The sequence below is a fragment of the Geotrypetes seraphini genome, chromosome 2 (assembly GCF_902459505.1).
Source record: "Geotrypetes seraphini chromosome 2, aGeoSer1.1, whole genome shotgun sequence".
NCBI lineage: Eukaryota > Metazoa > Chordata > Amphibia > Gymnophiona > Dermophiidae > Geotrypetes > Geotrypetes seraphini.
In genome coordinates, this window is record NC_047085.1 from 184,096,093 (window position 1) to 184,118,184 (window position 22,092).

The 22,092-nt window shown below is 45.0% G+C and overlaps 1 protein-coding gene across 1 annotated transcript in view; it reads right to left on the reverse strand.

Moving 5' to 3' along the window:
* Window positions 1-18,719, reverse strand: part of GMNN (geminin DNA replication inhibitor) — a 43,984-nt gene extending 25,265 nt beyond the window's left edge. The window contains exons 1-2 of the mRNA XM_033934972.1: window positions 18,582-18,719; window positions 14,820-14,883 (exon numbers count right to left, since the gene is read on the reverse strand). Of these exons, the coding sequence (XP_033790863.1) occupies window positions 14,820-14,876 (57 nt within the window). The 5' untranslated portion in view covers window positions 14,877-14,883; window positions 18,582-18,719. The remainder of the gene's footprint in view (window positions 1-14,819; window positions 14,884-18,581) is intronic.
* Window positions 18,720-22,092: the final 3,373 nt, after the last annotated feature.

Here is a 22,092-nt window from a genome sequence, read left to right on the forward strand (position 1 = left end):
CTACGACAGGAACTCCCCACAGCTATTTCCTATTGGCGATCTACACGGGGCAAGAGCGTAGGAAGATCGCTCCTGCCCCGAAAGCCCGCTAGACCACCAGGTAAGGCCGGGACGCCAGGGGGGGGGGGAAGGCTAAACTATGCGTTTTTTTCTTTTTTTCTGCCTCCCCAAAAATCGCGAATATGTGAAATCGCGATTGCCAAAACCGCGAATGGGGAGGGAGAAATGTACAAGGAGCTTCTTGAGCTCCGAGTAATTTTTCTTGACACTGCCCAGATGCAGATAAAATGAAGCTATCATTTCAAATCCCTGGGGCCTTCCAACATGTATGGTGAATGGCAAAGGCTATGTACAGTATTAAAATATTTCTGTTCCAAAAGCAGTTCTCTTACTGCCAACTTGGCAAGGCATCAAAGAACTGGTTCTCTTCACTAGCCTCATATACATCCGCTACAGGCCTGAAGCACCTCTTTCTGTAAAAGCACCACTCAACGACTTGCTTCTGCTTTCAGAACTCCAGAAATATCCAAAATAAGGCTGCATCAATAACATTCATAAACATCTGTGGTTTTTGTCAGAAATTTTGGCGGGACTGGCCTTTTTTTGATGACAGACTAAAGCACTCAAGTAAAGTCCCAAGATCGCTGCAAAACCTTCAGCTTCACTAATCCACAAGTTTGGTGAAATAATAATAATAATAATAATAACAGTTTATATACCGCAATACCGTGAAGTTCTATGCGGTTTACAAAAGATTAAGCAAAGGTACAAATTGATTGACTTTAAGAGGGGTGGAAGAAAGAGAATTAATAGGACAGTAAATCCATTGTTGAGGAGAAAGTGATCAATAGGACAAGTTAATCACTATTGAAGGGAGAGAGATGAGTGGATCAGCTGTCTAGATGCTTTAGGAACAGGTGTGTTTTTAGACGTTTCCTAAATTCCTCATAAGTAGTGGGCGAAAGCAATTGTTCTAGGTCTTTACCCCACGATGCTGCCTGGTGTGAGAGAAGGTTTTCATGGTGTTTTTTCAGTTTACAACCTCTCACTGGGGGGGAAACGAAGTTGGAATGTGAGCTTCTCTTGTGTCTGTTGGTTGAGAAGGAGAAAAGGTCAGTTATGTATTTAGGGGCAAGTCCGTGTAGTGCTTTAAAGCAGAAGCAGGCGAATTTAAACTTAACGTGTGCCTCCATTGGCAGCCAATGCAGCTGCCGGTAGTCACGTCACGTGGTCAAATTTCTTTAGCCCAAAGATCAGTCTGACTGCTGCATTTTGCATCAATTGTAAACGTCGCATATTCTTTTGGGAAATTGCTAAATAGGCGATGTTACAGTAGTCAAGTAGACTTAGTACGAGGGATTGGACTAGGGTTCTGAATGCCGATGTATGGAAATAAGCTTTAATGGATCTGAGTTTCCAGAGAGTAAAGAATCCCTTTCTGATTAAGGAGTCCACCTGGTCTTTCATGGTTAGGCATTGATCCAGAGTTACACCTAGTATCTTTATGGTGGGATGGATAGGGTAACTAAGTTTATTGATACATAGTGGTGTTTTGGTGTCAAGGAAGAAATGTCAACTACCCTCCCAAGTCACTCAGTCCCATCGACCTGGCATCATGTATAACAAAGAACTTGCAGTATGTTTTCTTTGGCGTTAGACACAAATGGACAAGCAAAGGCTCAACAATTTGGCCACCTAGACTGGCCACCGTGAGGACGGGCTACTGGGCTTGATGGACCTTTGGTCTGACCCGGTAAGGCTATTCTTATGTTCAACTACCAGTATTTGAAGCAGTCAGTGGTTACTATTTGATCGCAGTTTTGGGGAGAGGTTCAATTATAGCAGTATTTAACTAGATCGATAGCATCTGTTCCACTATTCTTGAACATAATTGAGGGGGTAGTGTATGATCTGGCAGTCAGTCAGTCAGATTTTCGTTCAGTAACAGTGTTGGATTATATTTACTCTTTATTCAGTGAAGGTAAATATGCATCGATCCTTCAGGATAAATCTCATGGCTCATGAGATTTTGTTGAGAATGTTGGATAATTTAGAAGTATCTGGGAAAGTTTAAGACTGGTTTAACAAATTTTTACAATCGCAATTTTATCAGGTTATTATATGTAATCAATTATCTAAATAGTGGAGAAATCCATGTGGTGTACTGCAGGGTTCTCCTTTCACCTTCTTTATTTAATGTTTTCCTGATGCCTTTAGGTTATGTATTGACACAGAATGATTTTATTAGCTTCAGTTATGTTGATGACATTACTATTTCATTCCTTTCTCCTCCAGTTTCATCCATTTCCTCTAGAGTAGAGGCTCTTATACTATTGAGGGAGAAATGGATGTTAGAACATCAATTAAAATTACCACATTTTTCGCTCTATAAGACGCACCTGACCATAAGACGCACCCTCATGTAGAGGATAGAGAAAAACCAAGAAAAAAAATTCCGAACCACCTGTCCCACCATCCTGCCCTGTACACTTTCAAACTTGGATAGCCACCATCTCTGCCATGAGCAACTATACAAAATGGTACTGATAGAGGCACCGGATATATCATAGTAACAATGCCAGGCATTAGAAGGGGGGTTACAATCGTGTAACCGGGAGCAGCACAGTGAAAAGCCTAACATTCCTCCTGCCTGGGGCTCGGGGCGGAGGATGAGGTCTGGGGGGAAGAGCGGCAAGGCAAGGCCAGTCCCGTTATCCAATACAGCTTCTTCGCAGCCCTACACTAAAACACTCACCCAGGTCAGAAGAGACTCGTATAGCTCCACCCGATCCAAGGACTCAGCGGTAAGCATCTCCTGGCCCCCACTGCCTCTGGTGCTACAAGTCACCTCCCCGTTGTCAGGAAGAGCTTCACTGGGTGCTGTTGCTGCCGCCCAGACCCGGCTTCTGCAGTGCGGCTACTTTCACTGCGCAGAATCACATACTTGTCCCGGCTGTGCCTCCACCTCTACTCCGGCGCAGACACAAGTGCGCACCTGACCCCTTCCCCCAAGCCCCAAATCAGCAGAGCGCACAGCTTGGAAGGGCAATTGCGCAGCAAGACATCAGAAGGCAGCAGTCCAGTGAGGGAAAGGCAGGAGCACAGAAAGCTCCTGCCGATAGTGTCGGACCGCTGGGATTAAAAAAAAGGTACGGAACGGGGGGGGGGGGGGTATTTGCTCCTAAGATGCACCCTTATTTCCACCCACTTTTTGGGGGGGGGAAGTGTGTCTTATGGAGCGGAAAATACAGTAAACTGACAAAACCAAATTTTTTGTGGCAACCCATGAACCTACTAAGAGAGGAAATGTAGTCCTTCAAGCTTCTCATTCGTTTGTACCCACAATAAGAATTTGGGGGGGTCCATTCGGATGTGGGACTATCATTACAATCACATGAGAATAATCAAACTGTTTTGTTACTTCTTTGTCTCCGACTACCACTGAAATGCTTTCATGTTTCCCTTATATATACTGATGTTGCCAACATTTGCTTATTTCTAATCCGAGGAAGAAGGGTTACCTTTGAAAGCTAATCAAACTACATTAAGACCAATAAAAAAAAAAAAACAACATTTTTTTCTTTTGTGATTGTTTTATTTCTACATATTATGTGGCTATAGTATTAAGAAAAGTGTTAACACTGAAAAAGCTACATGCACTTCTGAGTAACTTTTTTGAACCACAATTCAGACTAAATATTCAAACGTTGCTCAGTACTCTTCATTATTGCAATCTTATTTACCCGAGTTGTCCTCAATATTTATTAAAGCAATTGCAAACAGCACAGAATACAGCTGTTTGGCTGATTTTTCCATTAAAGTAGTATAACCATATAACTGATTACTTAAATTATATCGGTTACCTATTCGAGTTAGGAGTACCGTTTAAATTCACTTGAGTGTTTTTTAAGTTTTTGCATGGCTTGACTCAATCTTACTTAGTTTAGTAATTTTTGTTGGAGTGTCATTCGCAGATCACCCATAATACTAATCATTTTGTTTTTCCTTCTATTCGTAGTTGACCAAATACTGGATTGTTTCTGTGCTGAATCCTATTTATCTTTTAGGCATAACGGAAAAACATACTTGTTTAAAAAATAGTTGTAGGGGGGGAGATCACGCGAGGCAGTGAGGAGTGCAGACGTGAATTTGGCTCCATGGGACCGCATCCTTTTCTTCAGAGGACCACCACAAAGGGGTCTCAAGGCACTCAAGCCATAAAAAAAAGATGAACTTTAAGGAAAAAAAATAAGAAAAACATGCAGAGCAAATCCAAAAGACTTCTGCAGGATTGCTTGCAGAAAAACTGCAGGGGGCTCTAACTCTCTCTCTAAGATGGGAGGAGCATGTGCTCAGAAAAGCATTTGGATTTTTGTAATTCCCGGATTGCAGGAAGGGATTGAACACCTAGCGTACTGAACCCGGAAGGGACGTAACAGAACAGTAGCTGGAAGGGCCCCAAAACAAACTGGGAAGATCCAGGCAGCTAGTGAAGGTATGGAACAATTAAAAAAAAACAAAAAAAAACTGGACATTAAGGCAGTGATAAGAAACATCAAGTAAGCAGGAGAGGGGCTGACTGGCTAAATGCAAAAAAAAAAAAAAAAAATGGTGGGGGGTATGAAACCTGGAGGGTATGAAGGGGAAACCTAAAGGCTGCACAATCTTATTTGTGGAATGCTTCATCTAATCATTCTTTGCCAATACTCATATTAAAACTAGTAAGATCTCTTACAGCAGTCTTACATCCCCTGCATATTTAGGGGTAAGGGTTTATGGATTTGATATATCATCTCTCTGCGATACATACAAAATGGTTTACATATATTCTATTATTATGAATTTGTCTCCCCTTTACTACTCAATTAAGGCTGTTAACACCAAGTAAAAACTACTTTGATTCCAAAACAAACCCCCCTCAGAAAAAAAAAGTATTAAAAATATTCCTCACATAATAGCAACTTTACATAAGCCACCATCTAAAAAAATAGAAAGATTTAAGATTAGAAAATTTGTCTGTAAGTTTATACTGCATACACCTTTCAGCACTATAGAAATGATAAATAGTAGTCTACCCTTTTTGTTTCATAACTATTCAAAAGTCTATTCAAATTTCTTTGCTCAAGGTAAAACTAACACTTTCAGACACTATATTGTCCTGAAAGTGATTTTATTTTAGCCACTTTTGACTTTGTAAATAGTCCACATGTACTCCCACTGAATATGCTGCTTTATTTTTAAAATCATTAGTTACACTGCCACCATAGGATGACAAACAAAGCTAGATATCCAAACAGGGATAGATAGAATTGTGCTCTTTCAATACTAGCGTGAGAAAGTTACCGATTCACACTGTACTTCAAATGACAAGAGCTCACCTTTCCCACGGTAACATTTGCAGATTATTATCTTACTGTTCAGCTAAAGAACAATTGCCAGACACCGTGGGAATTGGCATAATACCACATTTCAGACAATGTTTAAAGCTATTGAAAGTTATGGATTAGTTCACATTCCCCTGAAAGGCTACAATACCAAGAGGTTATATATTATTGGCCCTCATCTTCAGCTTCCTCAATTTAGCCTGCACTTCTAAGAAATCTCAAATGGGCATTTTCACATAATAGGATTAATATTCAGGCAAACTCCCACAGCTTAATTTTTAGCTAACTGAATATATGTAAAAGAAGTGAACTCTCCTTACTTATCTAGGCTTCTTTGCAGTAGAGGCTAGGCTCCTCAGAGCTGAAGTCAAGTAAAGAAAGCAGTATGTTTGAAAGGGTTTTTTTTAGAACAATTTTTTACAGTTCAATACACTGCTGTTCGTTTAATTTTTTCACAGGCCAAAACTGATCATATTTCTCAGTATTTCATACAGCTTTACTGGCTTCCAGGTGATGTGATATTAAAGCTCATGCAAAGGCAAAGCACTAGTCTATGAATGATCTTTTTAATTTTCTTCCAAATCTAGTGATGTTTACATTGAGATATATTAACCAATTCAGTTTCCCTGCTCCAAGAGGGAGAGAATTAAAATTTAAGCCTCCTTTTATCAAACTGTTAGGGTTTTTTTTTATCACCAGCTGCTGCAGTAAAAGCTGCAATACTCATAGAAATTCCTATGAGCACTGGAGTTTTTACCGCAGCGGCTGGCAATAAAAAACACTAGCACAGCTTGATAAAAGGGGGCCTTAATTCCTCTTTCTTTTCAAGCAGCAAAACTCTGGAGAACTCTTTCAACTCAATTTCGGTAATTTTCAGAATAAGGAAAACATTTTGAAAATTCCTAAAAATGTTTTTCAAAAATGTGTTACATGCCAATAGAATTAGAAGGAAACGCTTATGTTTTAATTTTTGTTCTGTAATTTGTGGAATTTTATCCATTCTCTTCATAATTTTAATCGATATTGAACCTGTTTAGGTATATGCAGAATAGCACATTTCACTTCAGTGCTGCAAAACATAAAAATTACTCTTACAATTAAACTCGGTTTTAGTAGAATGATTACCAATAGATACTAAAGTATACTCACAAATCTGTAGTAAAAGAAGTGGAGTTGCTTATCTGTAATAGGGGTTTTCTACAGGCAATAAGGGACTCATAATCGAAAGAGAAAAACGTCCAAAATCCGGCCTAAGTCGGCACTTGGATGAACATTTCTCAAAAACGTCCAAGCGCCGAAAATAAAAACGGGTTTTGGACGTATTTCTAAATGACCTAAGCCTTCATAGTGCCGCTCAATGTCCAAAGCTAAACGGGGCGTTTCGGGAGGTGTGTCGAGGGTGGGACGTGGACTGGCTTAGACTTAGTCATACAGCATGTATAACCGAAAGTTATACAGCCCAGGATTGACAGAACTTGGATGTTGTGACTTAAACCATGTAAAACATGGTCTAAGTCACAAAAATCCACCTAAAGTCACCAGATAAGCACTGCAAACACATAACACAGACCCCCACACACTACCCCAGTGATCACCAACACCCATCACCCCCATAAAGGAGATATTAGGTTCTTACCTGCTAATTTACTTTCTTTTAACTTCTCCAGACCAGTAGAGGTTAATCTTTACGAATGGGTATATATCCAATCATGACCAGCAGGTGGAGACTGAAAACAAAACTGTGGGACAGTATATAATATACTCCCTTCTCTATTTACATCAGTCTGCCGAATAGCCAAGCAGAACTAAGAACTGGAAAACAGAAAGAAAACAATACTCCGAACAGGAGTAACAAACAACATACCCAAATGCTGTTGGAAAATGCAGAGGAGAAATACCAGAAGGAAAATGTCCCCACAGCTCGCCAGCTAAGCCAGCCGAGCAATTCTTTAATTCTCCCCGGCCCTAGAAAAATACTAAAACCCGCAGCAAAAAACAAAAACTGCCCGCGAAACAGCCCCAACAACAACAACAACAGACAGGGTGGGGACCTCTACTGGTCTGGAGAAGCTAAAAGAAAGTAAATTAGCAGGTAAGAACCTAATTTCTCCTTCTTTAGCACTCTCCAGACCAGTAGAGGTTAATCTTTACGAATGGGACGTACCAAAGCAGTCCCTCACATGGGCGGGACCCCCGAAGGGCTGACACCAGAACACACACACCGAACACCGCGTCCTGACGCGCCAGAACATCTACCCGAAAGAGTCTGACAAAGGAATACAAGGAAGACCAAACCGCAGCCTTACAAATGTCCACTGGAGGCACGAGCGACGACTCAGCCCAAGAAGCCGCCTGACCCCGAGTAGAATGAGCTTTGAGAAACTCCGGAACGGGCTGCTGCCCCAGAAGAGAAGCGGAAGAAATAGTCTCCTTGATCTAGCATGCAATAGTAGCCCTAGAAGCGCCAGCCCCCCTAAGAGGACCAGTCAGAAGGACAAAGAGATGATTTTATTTCCTGATCACCTGGGTCCGTTGCACATAAGAGCGAAGGACCCGACCAACATCCAACTTGCTCAGCTGTCTTTGCTCAGAAGAGCCCTCCCAACTACCCAAGACCGGGAGGACCACAGATTGATTGACATGAAAAGGAAAAACTACTTTCGGCAGAAAAGGAAGGAACAGGCCTCAAGACAACCTGCTCCCTAGAAAACTCCAAGAAGGGAGCCCTACAAGAGAAAACCTGTAGCTCAGAAACACGCCTAGCGGAAGAAATGTCCACCAAAAAGACCGTCTTCAGAGTAAGGTCCTTCAAAGAGCAGCCGCCCAACGGTTCGAAGGGCGGGTGCATCAGAATAGAGAGAACCAGACTGAGATTCCAAGAGGGAATAGAGGACCGCACGGGAGGCCTGAGCACCTTGGCTGCCCGCAAAAAGCGAATCACATCAGGAATGGCTGTCAAACGCTGACCTGTCACAAACCCCCGAAAGGTTGACAAGGCCACAAGCTGAACCCAGAGAGAAGCCGAAGCCAGGCCTCTATCTAGGCCATCTTGCAAGAACTCTAGGCACAGAAACGCGAAGAGAGACCACTCCCCGCATCTGGCACCACCCCTCAAAGAAGTGCCAAATCCACACAGAAGCCTGAGAGGTAGAAAGCCTCCAGGACCCCAAGAGAGTAGAAATCACCCTATCTGAATACCCCTTCTTACCAAGGCGACCCCTTTCAAAAGCCAAGCCGTAAGACAGAAGGGAGACGGGTCGAACATGGGAATGGGACCCTGCGTCAGAAGGTCGTCCAAGGGAGGCAGAGGAAGAGGATCCGCCACCAGAGTGTCACCAGATCTGCGTATCACGGATGTCGAGGCCAATCTGGAGCCACCAGAACCACCAGACCCGGATGGCGAACAATGCGGAGAAGAACTCTGCCCATTAATGGCCACGGAGGGAACATGCACAACAGCCCCTCTGTTGGCCATGGTTGAACCAGAGCATCCAGACCCTCGGCCAGTCCATCCCTGCGACGACTGAAGAAGCGGAACACCTCGGCATTGCCACTCGTGGCCGTCAGGTCCATCAGGGACTGACCCCAAGCCTGCATTATCAACTGAAAAGCCACCGGGCTGAGACACCACTCTCTGTGATCTAAGATGTGACCGAGGAAGTTCGCCTGAACATTCTCCACCCCGGCCATGTGAGAGGCCGAGAGGTCCAGATGGCGTGACTCCGCCCCAAAGCATGAGCCGAGCCGCCTCCTCCGCCACCTGAGCGCTCTTGGTGCCTCAACGATTGACATACCGGACTCTGACCGACTTGCCCATCAAGAGGGAGCGGAAGGCTAACAGCGCCAGAGGGACGGCTCTGGTCTCCAACATGTTGATCGACCAGGACGCCTCCTCCATGGACCAGGTGCCCTGAGCTGAGTGACCTAGACACTGAGCCCCCCCAACCGAGGAGACTGGCATCCGTGAGAAGCACCGTCCACTGCGATAGATCCAGACTCATCCTCTGGATCAGATGAGAGGTCTGGAGCCACCAAAGAAGACTGCAGCGCACCAAGCCTCGCAGAGGGACAGGGACCTCCAAACTGAGACTCTGGGGTGACTATCTACGGAGCAGAGCATACTGAAGAGACACATGTGGGCACGCGACCACCTCACAACATCCAGGAACGCTGCCATCGACCCCAAGACTTGGAGGAAATCCTGCGCCCGAGGACACCGGGACGCCAAAAGAAGGCGAATCTGAGATTGCAATTTGCTTACCCGGGCCTCTGGAAGGAAGACCTTCCCCAAGGAGGTGTCGAACAGAACCCCAAGATACTCCAGATGCTGAGCGGGGACCAACCGACTCTTGGAAAGGTTGACCACCCAGCCCAGTGACCGGTGAAACTCAACCAACCGAGCCGTAACTCGGGCACTCTCCTGCAACGACTTCGCCCGAAACAACCAGTCATCCCAGAAGGGGTGCACCAGAATGCCCTCTGACTGCAATGCCGCCGTGACGACCACCATCAACTTGGCGAACGTCCGGGGAGTCGTGGCCAGGCCCAAGGGAAGCACACAGAACTGATAGTGCAGACCCAATATCGCAAAGCAAAGAAAGAGCTGAGGAGAGGCCCGAATGGAAACAGGCAAGTAGGCCTCTGCCAGAGCGAGAGAAGTCAGGAACTCCCCCGGCTGAACAGCCAGAAGGACAGACTGCAGTGTGTCCATGCGAATAAAAGGGAATTCTGAGAGTCCTGTTGACCTCAGTTTAAACCAAGGATGGGCCGAAAGGTCCCCTCCCTTTAGGGCCCCATAAAGGAAATGGCGTACCAGCCGATACCGCACTCCTGAGGGGACACTGGACAACTGCTTTGAGATCTAGCAAGCGCTGAAGGGTCTGGCGAAAGGCTAGCGTCTCCCATGCCACCTGACATGGAGAGGCTAGATATGATCCGGCAGAGAGCGGGCAAAATTCAAGTACATAACCATCCCGCACCACCACCAGGACCCACTGATCGGACGTGATCTTGGCCCACTTGGGAAACAAGTTGCGAAGCCGGGCACCCACGGAAACCAAAGGGGGCGCCGGCAAAGAGACATCGCGCAGGACGGGCAGCAGGGGAACCGGGGGAGAACTCCCAGCCCCCCCGACGGGCCCCCTGAAAAGACTGCAGGCGCTAAACCAACCAACCCCGGGGAAAAACCGAAAGCCTGGAAAGAAGCAGTCCCATGCCCCAGGCGAAACTTGCGAAATTCCCGCAGACGCCCCCGGGCAATGCCAACCCGAGATGCCGGGTGGGCACGGTCCTCAGGCAGACGGGGCACCTCAGAGTCCGTCAGAGTCTGAACCACCGGATCTAAGTCCTCTCTAAACAAAAAACAATCCCTGAAAGGGAAATTTTGGGAAGTTCAGTTTTGGACGCGGCAACCGCCGACCAAGCGCGAAGCCACAAGGTACAGCGTGCGGCCACCAAAAGTCCCAGACTTAGCAGCACCAAGTCACAAAGAACAACCGAGAGGAACGAGGCAGTCATCTCAAACTTCACCACCTCCTGATCGACTAAGGACCAGTCATCAGACTCACGATCCAGGACATGCTCAGACACGGTGCGAGCCACCAGCCCCACACAAACAGCCGCCTGGACCCCCAAGGCAGAGACATCAAAATTATACTTAAGAAATGTCTCTAACGTACGCTCCTCAGAGACCCTAAGAGCAGAACCGTCCATAACAGGCACGGTATGCCGCTTAGTAAGTGCCGAGACCACCGCGTCCCCCATTGGCGAAATTAAGGTAGCCCTATCCCCCTCCGGGATGGGATACCCATGAGCCAAGGCGCACACCAAATGAAACGGCGCCCGTAGGCCACTGCGCCAACACAAAATCCCGAAAATCCTGACGCACAGGAAAAGAGCGGGAAACAGGACAGACCCCCTGAAGCAGAGGGGCCCCCATACGCGGGGTCTCCGGTGGCGCAACTTCAAAAATGCAGCACCAAGGAGACCTGCTACATCAGGTCTAAAAGCTCATTCCTCTGAATAAAAAGCGCACCACGGACGCATCTGCTCTGGAAGACGGGAAACCCGCCGCCCGCGGGCGTCCCCTCTAGAGGATCCTGGAAGCCCGCCAAAGCAGCCAGGTCCTCAACCATGCCAACACGCTCCTCCGACCACCAATTCGCAATCCAAGCCCCCCCGCTGGCGCTTGGATGAGGGAGGAGGAAGAGGGGACGCCAAACGAAAAGAGGGAGGCAAAGCCATAGGGGGCGCGGAGGGAAATCACCCCCGAAACCCCCCAGGTGCACGTGGGACCCCCAATTGTCTGCACAAAGAAACAAATTAAATTGGGGACAAAAAACCCCTGGGGGTCCCCAGGGACTCCCTGCCCCAGCAGGGGTCCCTGCTGAAACCTGCCCCTGTGTTTGCAATACAGGGGGAAGGTCACCTGAGGTTGCAGACAAAATGGAGGGGCCAGACAGAGAAAATGGCGAAGTTCCCGCCAAAAATGCTCCCTCCATGGCCTGTAGCGGCTTAGAAGGCTGAACAGTCCCAGCCGCTAAAACAGGCAAGTCGGCATCAGCTGTCAAAAAATCAGCTGAGAGGGAATCCTTCGGGGAATCCCTCCGTGGGCGGTTGGGGAAGACCGGGATTCCCCACTGCTCCCTGCCGACTCGCGAGGCACCATCGGCGGGGAGCTCTGGGCGCCTGCAGCCGCTGCCGACGGAGCTCCACCATCTCACCGGGCCAAACTACCGATTTCAGTCCGGCCGCGAGTGCCTCGCGGCTGGACCTAATTGTGTCCCACTCCCCCGGAGAAGGGCACAATTGCTCCATACGCGACCTAGCTAGAAACAAAGTGCCGGTTAGAAGAAAAAATACAGTAAAAAACATTAAACTTACAGGGAAGCATCCCTTCAGACCGGCACTACCTCAGGATTTTTTTTTTTTACAGAACAGACCACAGGCTCTCGAAGCAATATGCCTTGCTTGATTTAGGGGGCAAGGCTTACTGCTGAGGCTCCTCTAAAAAAATGTGGGGAGGTGGAGGAAGTGGGGGAAGGGACCCCGCTCGAGACCCGCCGGGTTTGACACCCCCGAGGTCGGACGGACCCCCAAACAGAGCCCGCCCAAGCTCTGTCTGGCCAAAAACAGGGACTAGAAACCCCCTAAACAAATTCCAACAGCTCTACCAAGGGAGATGGGTACAGATCACTCAACACCTGCTGGAGACTGAAAGAAGACTGATGTAAATAGAGAAGAGAGTATATTATATACTGTCCCACAGTTTTGTTTTCAGTCTCCACCTGCTGGTCATGATTGGATATATACCCATTCGTAAAGATTAACCTCTACTGGTCTGGAGAGTTGCTAAAGAAAATTGTTTTCACAACAGCCTCCAGACCATCATCACCTGGCCGCCTGGCATAGAAAAGCCTAGTCGTTCAACCCAGAGGCAGCTTAAGTCGTCTTGGGGGGTGGGTTAGGGACCCATAGAGAGGAGGACCCATGCCCATAAGCCCCTGTAATCACTGCATTGATACTTAAACATGTGCACTGCCCTATACACCCCCAAAACCCTTTTTGACTGGCATATAAGTGGCTCCTGCAGCCATAAGGGCTATTGAGGTGGTAGATAAGTGGGTCTAGGGGATTCTGGAGGTGGTTTGGGGGGCTCACCGTCACTTATAAGGGAGCTGTAGGGAGGAGAAGCCATGGCACCCTTTTTGTGAAGTTCATAGCAGTGCCCTGTAAGGCACCCACTATTTAGGTGACATATCTGGGTGTTCAATCCATCACTTTGCAGACCCCTCCCACATCCAACAGGGCTTGTTCTAGGGGTTTTGGACTTGGACGGAAAGTTGGACAGAAATGTGGTATAAAGATGGACGATTTAGCAGCTTGGACGATCGGATCGGCAGGACGTATAATTAGACAATTTTCGAAAGTAAAAAAAAAGTTGGATGTCTCTTTCAAAAATGTGCCTTAGGCTCTTTTTAACTTTGGACGACTTGCGAGATGGACGTAAACGGACTTAGACATCCCTTTCGATTATGCCCCTCCACGTGAACAGCCACACTGAAACGTGACATCCTTACAACCTATGTTTGAAGCTGTCTAGCTCTGGAAAGCCTTTTAGCTTCCCCCAAAATATGTAAATGATCCCATACTAGGTCAGCTTTCCCCAACTCTTCAGTCCACATTGCAGCAGTTTTTGTAGGATTAGGGGAATGAAAGTGTAGCTGCATTCTCTTGCTGTCTACATGGAGCCAGTGCTGTTGGCAATGATCTCCCCCAGCCTGAATTACTATCTGCTTGCCAGGTGGCTTGGACCTGCTGCATATTTGAGGTTGAGAAGGAAATCTCCTGCTATCCAAAAAGTAGCCTTTTAGTATGTTCTCTTAAAATGTTTGACTTTTTTTATTGTGGTTTTTATCCTCACTAGTCTGCCTTTGACTGGGCAGCTTTAGTGAGTTGAGTTTACAGCCCAACTTTGAATAAAGTTTGCATGCTGTTTAGTCGGTCCCAATGCTCTACCATAGGCTGATCAGTATGAGGGGAATTGTTGTGGGTTATAGGTTCTGCTACTGAAGCCTTTAGAAGCATGGCAGCACTGAAGTGAAATGTGATAACATTATTGATAAGGAGGCAATGAGCTGTTAAGTATTGTTGCTGCTCTTCAGGGATAGTCGTGAGTGGCAAGTAGGTGTCTTTGAGGCTGCTTCTGCAGTCTTAACTACTACTGCTACTACTATTAATTATTTCTAGAGTTCTACTAGACATACACAGCACTGTACAGGGTCACACACGAAGACAGCCCTGCTCAAATGAACTCACAATCTAACTCACTCCTATTAACCAGGTTTGGGTCTTTAGTGTGGCTCTCATTCCCCACCAGTACTCGAGGGGCTGCTGATTTGAAAGCCTGGAGTCACCTGAGCATCTTGCATCAAAGGCTCTCTACCACTTTGATGGTGTCAGTGAAATCTAAAAGTTCTTTAAATTTTCTATATAGAGAAAGGATGATTGTGTACTCCCAAGCTGTGGAAAAATTGAGTGAAAAGGAGAGGTAGTCCACCATTCAAGTGTACCTACATCTCTCCTGCTTGTCTGCAGAGAAATACCCCTCACACCTTCCCTTTTCATCTGAAGTCTTCCCCCTGCTTCCCTTACCTCCAATCCCCTCACTCCTTTGTCCTACCATTTGTTTTCACTATGACAACAGTCTTTTCATTCTTAAGCCTAAAACTCTCCGATTCACCTGTTCTCTGCACCTTCTCTCAACCCAAACCCAGTACCTAAAATCCTTCCTTGTCAGCAAGCATACACAGCACACTTCATGACATGTCAATCTCAACCCTCTAAATTTTCTTCAGCAAAAGTCCTTGCTATGTGTATAACACCAAGATGTAAGACTAGTACACATTTATTTTCAGGTTTTTGTTTGTTTCATACCTTGATATTTCCTGGAAGTTTCTCTGCATCTGTCCTCTGCTTCAAATTTGTATTCATTGTAGAACTGAAAAAAACTGTGAACTGTTACCAAATGCACATTTTCAATATTTGGATAACCGTAAACTAGAACAGTTAATATTTGAAAGAAAAAAAACCCCAACTGTCTTCACTTGGAAACAAGACAGATCATACAGAATTTGTTGAGACTACTGACCTTGCCAGCCTCACTTTAAAGTTACAAGTTCAAACCAATTAGTACCCTAACTGAAACCAGAGCCCAATAAGTGTCTAACTTGGCATCAAGCACAAGTTTGAAGAGCACTGTATAAGCCTATGCATATTTGAACATATTTTAAAGGCCTAGTCCAGTGATAATAAACCTGCAGCCTTTTCTGACTTCTAGTGATGCCCGATATAAAATGGATTAATATAGAAACAAGTTTTGGGTAGGTCGTCTGACGACATGTTCACAGCACAAGTGTCAAGCACTAGAGCTTTTGCGTTCCTGTGCTACTGTAAATCCTGCCATCCCATCACAAATCACTGCCCCCCTCCCCCCAAACACACACACAGTATGGGAGAGGAAGAAGTAAGAGAGCATAGTTTCAGCAGCACAAATGCTCCAATGCTTGATATGGTTTTTAAACCTACTGTTGCTGCATCAGGAGGAAGGAAGGTATGAAAAGGTTGTGCTGGGTCGTGGGGTAGGCAAAGGAGTAAGGAGACTTATTTAATAATGTTAACAGCTGCAACAAGTTAAATATATATTTAGTAAAATGTTTAATATCTGAATTATTAAACTGCTATTATATCAACTGTATTTCTATGGATCTTTTTAATATTTAGTCATTAAGGGGTCCTTTTACTAAGGTGCGCTAGCCAATTTATTCTAGGGATGCATTAATATTTAGCGCGTGCTAAATCAGCTAGCGCACCTTCGTAAGAGAGGGGGTAAGTGTCTACCCCCCTTTTATTTTTTTACTAAGCTGCGGTAGAGGTTTCTACCGCAGCCTGGAGCGCTAACTCAGACACTCAGAATTCCTTTAAGCATCAGAACAGTGTCGGAGCATTTAACACTCTGGGCTGCAGTAGAAACCTTTACCACAGCTTAGTAAAAAAAAGGGGGGAGAGTTTAAATATGTAAAAATAGCTTGCATATTATAAATCACATAGGTTTTTTTCTTTTTAAAATATTTTTGTTGCATCATGTTTAGTGTGTATTTTATCATTAAATTTGTTTGCTCAGTCAGTTACTGAATACTTTTTAGTGTGGTCTTAATTTAGACTATTGTGCAAACTCTTAGGGGTCTTTTTTACTAAGCTATGTTAAATGCTAACATGTGCCCAATAGAGAGAAAAAAAATGGGAGTACCTCAGGATATGCTCAGGTATCCTACAGTAACTTGAAAATTTGCATGCCCTAAATTTTTCTAATATTTTTGAAGGGTCAGGTTATGGGCTCAGAAAGAAATGCCATTTCAGAGGGGTCTCATATATGCAATCTGTAATAGCAGCGTGTGTGCTTAAGTATATACTTTCAGCATATATGCACAAAAACATACATATTTAGTTGTCTTTATTAGAAAAAATAGAAAGCATACTTTGATAACTCAATTCATGAAAGTAAAACTAAACTTTGAGTGGAAGAGAATCTAAAGGTTCCCTTTACTAAACTACTGTATGTGGCCTTAGTGTGCCCTTAAGTGGGGGGTTTTCTCCACATGCTAAAGCCATTTTACTGCAGCCATAAAAATGCTGCCTTTAAAAAAAAAAATTGCGTTAATGGTCATGTTTTAATATTGCCATTAGCACAGATATTTAAAAAAAATATTACCATACGACTATTTCCACCACTCATTTGGTATCCACGTGCTAACCAGTTAACAGATGCCCAATAGCCTTTTCAAATAGGTTCCCCACCTCCATTTTATGATTTATCTAGATATTTTTTTTTTATATGACAAAAAACATCTTCTTATATCATCTAAGCCATCTGGTGCATGAGTTGGAAAAGCAGTGTATACAAGAGCAAGTAAATAAGAAAGTATGATTGCTGGGTATACTCTACAAGGTAAGTGCACCCTGACAATGCCAATGTGTTAAAGCCAAGAGACATAGTAAGCATAAGTTAAGATTGGCTTTATCAGAAGCTATTACTGGGGCCTCAAAAGGACAAGGGCTTAGAAGCACAGAGCAAACATTTGCTGTGCAACCAATAAAAGTGCACTAGCTACATAAAGCAAGCTGACAGTTCCAGCATTCCTTCACTCCAGTTCTATTTCTTTTCTACTTGATGCAAAAACTCTCAAAATAAAATATAACAAACCTTCAGTAGAAAGGGAGGCTGAAGCATACCAACAATGAGCTGGGTTTAGGCCCTCATGTCACCATCATCCATAAAAAAATTTGAGAAGTCTCTACTGCTAATCATCCCTCCTCAGCCTGCACACTTCTTATATGTATCAACTCATAGTTATGCAGCAGAGCAAATATGTTATCCAAGACAAAGAAACAATGGACATAAGCAAAAAAAAGTGTCACCTGCAGGTTGTGCTTGAAATATTTCAGTATGATACTATAAGATCCTAAATACTGAACTTATTATGTTACTGTTTAAAAAGTTTTGATAGTTATTTATATAAGAATGTTAAACGTCATTGTCTGTTTCACATCAAGTGCATATACACTTGCTTTCAGAGGGCATTATACTGATGTAGTAGTGAGTGTGAGTTACTGCTTGCAAGAAAGTACAATCATCTAGCTTAAGGTCTTAAGACAAAATTTTAAAAAAACTTAAATCATAAAGTTTAAGGTCTTTGACAGAAATTCATCATAGAATCACCTATCTAAACCTTTGTTAAGAAATTTCCATTTAAACCTAAGATCTGTATGCTGTACAAAAACCTCATACATTTAACTGACTATGAAGTGGTCTTTATTGATCAATAAGAAAAAAAGCTCTCACCTTTTAAAGTTTCAGCTGAAGGTCATTACATTTAGGTACAACAGGAATTTTCCTGGCCTCAGACGCTTTTGGTTTTGAAACAGCTCTAATCATTAAGCTAAAACCAGAGGAGGTGGGCGGGGGCGGACGCTAAAAAAGGTGATGGATAAGTTTTTCAACCTACTTTCCATAATTCCTTCAAGCTGGCCTTTTTAAGCATAATTTCAGCTTCAAAGGAAATTAAAATAGAGGGCATAGCATCCACACAGGACAGCAGGGCATCTGGCGATAGCAAAAAGAGGGAGGGAGCGTGAGCCTCCCGCCATCACCCACCTCTTTTCAACCGCTGGCACGTAGAAGTTCACTAGCTATGCTGCTGGAGACACTGTCGCTATAAGGAGTGGAACAGTGGCGGCGGTGGAGGGACCACAGGATTCAGTTTTTGAAAGTACCCCATTATCTTTAAACTAACATCTGTTAAGCTAACACTTGAACATGAGCTATCCGTATACAGTGGACACCACAGCTCGAGAGAAACATCTGCAGCACTTTTTTTTTCTTTTTTAAAGAACACTATACTTATTAATAAAGATAAAGTATTTTAACTGAAACAAGGGTATGTACTATCAAAAGTGTAATAACCCTTGCCCAAGAAGAGCTACCATAAGAGCCAGCTCCGTGAGCGCTCGAGTACCCCCAATATTGAGCACACTCTTTTGACTGGGGCCAGGGAAGGATAACGTCCACCGGGTTTAGCACCTCCAGTCCCTGGAAGAGTTGGCTCCTACGACAGCTACGCGCCCTTTACCCGACTATACCTCTTGTTCAGGAGCAGCAGAGAAAGCGGGAACACAGCGAGCGTCGCTTCCCTCCAAGCGCCAGCATGGCCAGTAAAAGAGGCGGGAAGCAGCCACCTCCCCAGATAACAAGACACACGTATTCCTCCGCCCTCACGAGCTCACTCGCCCAGTGCCCCCCCTCTTCATACACAAACCGGCGTCCCCCCCCCCCCTTCGGTCTGGTATCTTTTTCCCTCTCTCTCGTCCGCCGTCCCCGGTTCAGCAAGTGCTTCTCTCTCTTTCCTCACCCGCCCACGGTCCGGTTTAGCGCGTCTCCCACCCCGCCGTGGCCCAGCGTCCTAGTCCGCGTAACCCTCGCCCGTGTCCTTACCTTCCAAACTTTCTTTCCGAAGTCGCTGGCGGCAGTTAACGATCCTTACACGCGACCGACCACGACACTTCACTTCTGTAAGTCCCACCCACCCTTTCAACGCAACTTCTTTCCCTCCGGCGCGTCCAGCCCAGCAGGAAACAGGAAGTTGCGTCGGAGGGGCGGGAAGAGAGTGCTGGGTTGGCTGCATTCGAATGTGTAAATCGCTGCAAATGGCGGCAATGTTAGACAGGTTTGAGAATAGCACACGCAGTAGAAGGGTAGGAGGAGAGAGGCAGGGGGATGCCTGACCAGGAGTGGGGGGTTTAGGAGAGAGAAAAATATCAGTAGGGGGCTGGGGAAGAGGTTTGAGCGTCTGCTTTCCGTGGTTTGGCTCATTGATACTTGGGCTAGTTTAACCCTGGTTGTCTGCGGACTACTTGAAGGGCCAAGATCCGTTCTTGGAAATCCCTAAGGAAAGAGCTGTAATTTGCGAAGGTTCTTAGGTCTGTCTGGCGAAGACATTACGAGCCTCTTAGACTCATATAATTGCACTCGTGTAAGCTCTGCTGAGGAGGGACAGTCTATTGAATGTTAAATATACAGCGCTGCATATGCCTTTCAGCGCTATAGAAATGATAAATAGTACAGTAGTAATTTATGTATTTGTGACCCCCCCCCCCCACCTCCTACCTCCTGAAAAAGGCCCCTTCTACAGAGCAGGGAGCACTGGATTTTTCAGGGTGTCACTGAGTTGTGTGTGTGGGTAGGAGAAGAATGGGAGGTTCCCTTTAGCCTGAGTGAAGGGGGACAAGATTCAGGGCTTTTCGTTATCCTGAACTCTGCCATAGCCCTAGTGCTGAAGGAGATCCTGAAATACTGATTGACTGTGGGGCGAAAGTCTAAGGGGTTTGCAGCACAGCAGGCAACAGAGAGGAGACAGAGGGAACCTAATGAGGTTCACAGCAAAAGAGTTAAAGGACTTTACTTTTCTAAGGGATCACCAGGAGAGGACAGCGACTGAGAACAGACCCTGGGCTGTGCAATCTATGTGGAATGAATCAGCTTGGCAAGGAAGATACAGTGGCCCCCAGGCTGAGGGAAGAGGGTGAGACCCAGGAGTGCTCACCGAATGCATGAAGGAGTTGTAAGAAGAGGTTTTTGAAATGACTTTACCATGGATTGCGTTTGAACCAATTTTAACCTGTATACCTGAAGGAGTTTGTAAATAGTTCCTGTTTGACTCTTCAATCACATTTAATTAAAAGTTCCAGTTATTAATTACACCTTGGTCTCAGCTTGTAGATGTATAAAGAGAAATCTTGGCTGAATGTGAATCTGTTGATAATCTGTAAAAGAAGATTAGAAGAATTTGAGAACAAAGAACCGTATTCTTAGTGGATAGAATCTATATACAGTATATAAAATCGGAGGTATGTATGTGTGTATGTATGTGTGTATGTGCCGTGATCACGCAAAAACGGCTTGACCGATTTGAACGAAACTTGGTATGCAGATTAGAGAATGACATGTGACAAAATTCATCACCGTTCCCGTCGGAAACCATCTTCATGTCATTCTTTAAGGAGAAAGGGATGAATCAGAGTATAATTAGCCACAACCACTGACCCGCAAGCTTTGCTTTGAATAATGCTGGTGTAGAAGGACAGAAGATGAAATAGACACTAGAAAATTACATGGGTTTATTTCCCGCGGTTATCCGCGGGGACGGTGATGAATTTTGTCACCGTGTCATTCTCTAATGCAGATCCCTCACTACCTGGGATGATATGTATCGCGGCCCACATGCACACGTGGGCGGAGCTACAAACATAAAATCATATTTCACCCATACATGTCAATGGAAAAAATGTAAAAAGCTGCCTTTCTCACAGTAATTCAAAAACGGCTTGACCTATGTGAACGAAACTTGGTATGCAGATCCCTCACTACCTGGGGTGATATGTTCTGGGGGTCTCTCGGCCCACCTGCACACGTGGGCGGAGCTACAAATAGAAAATCTGATATCACCCATTCATGTCAATGGAAAAAATGTAAAAAGCTGCCATTCTCACAGTAATTCAAACTACCTGGGGTGATATGTTCTGGGGGTCTCTTGGCCCACCTGCACACGTGGGCGGAGTTACAAACATAACATCAGATTTCACCCATTCATGTCAATGGAAAAATAGTAAAAAGCTGCCATTCTCACAATGGAAAAATAGTAAAAAGCTGCCATTCTCACCGTACTTCAAAAACGGCTTGACCGATTTCAACGAAACTTGGTATGCATATCCCTCACTACCTGGGGTGATATGTTCTGGGGGTCTCGCAGCCCACCTGCACACGTGGGCGGAGATACAAAGAGAAAATCAGATTTCACCCATTCATGTCAATGGAAAAAATGTAAACAGCTGCCAGTCTCACAGTAAATCAAAACCGGCTTTACCGATTAGAACAAAACTTGGTATGCAGATCCCTCACTACCTGGGGTGATATGTTCTGGGGGTCTCGCGGCCCATCTGCACACATGGGCGGAGCTACAAACATAAAATCAGATTTCACCCATTCATGTCAATGGAAAAAACTAAAAAGCTGCCATTCTCACATTAATTCCAACTACCTGGGGTGATATGTTCTGGGAGTCTCTCGGCCCACCTGCACACGTGGGCGGAGCTACAAACAGAACATCAGATTTCACCCATTCATGTCAATGGAAAAAAAGTAAAAAGCTGCCATTCTCACAGTAGTTCAAAAACGGCTTGACCGATTTGAACGAAACTTGGTATGCAGATCCCTCACTACCTGGGGTGATATGTTCTGGGGGTCTCGCGGCCCACCTGCACACGTGGGCGGAACTACAAACAGAAAATCAGATTTCACCCATTCATGTCAATGGAAAAATTGTACACAGCTGCCATTCTCACAGTAAATAATAAACGGCTTGACCGATTTGATCGAAACTTGGTATGCAGATCCCTCACTACCTGGGGTGATATGTTCTGGGGGTCTCTTCACCCAAGAATTTATATGTTCTTGCTCCTGGAGGTGAAACTAAAAATGTTGTTTATAATCAAGTTTTGTGTTTGTTGTATTGTATTCATTTTGTCAAATATTTCGCATTATAATTTGATTATTGTACTTTTTATAAAGCTGTAAAAATATAATTTCATTCACCAC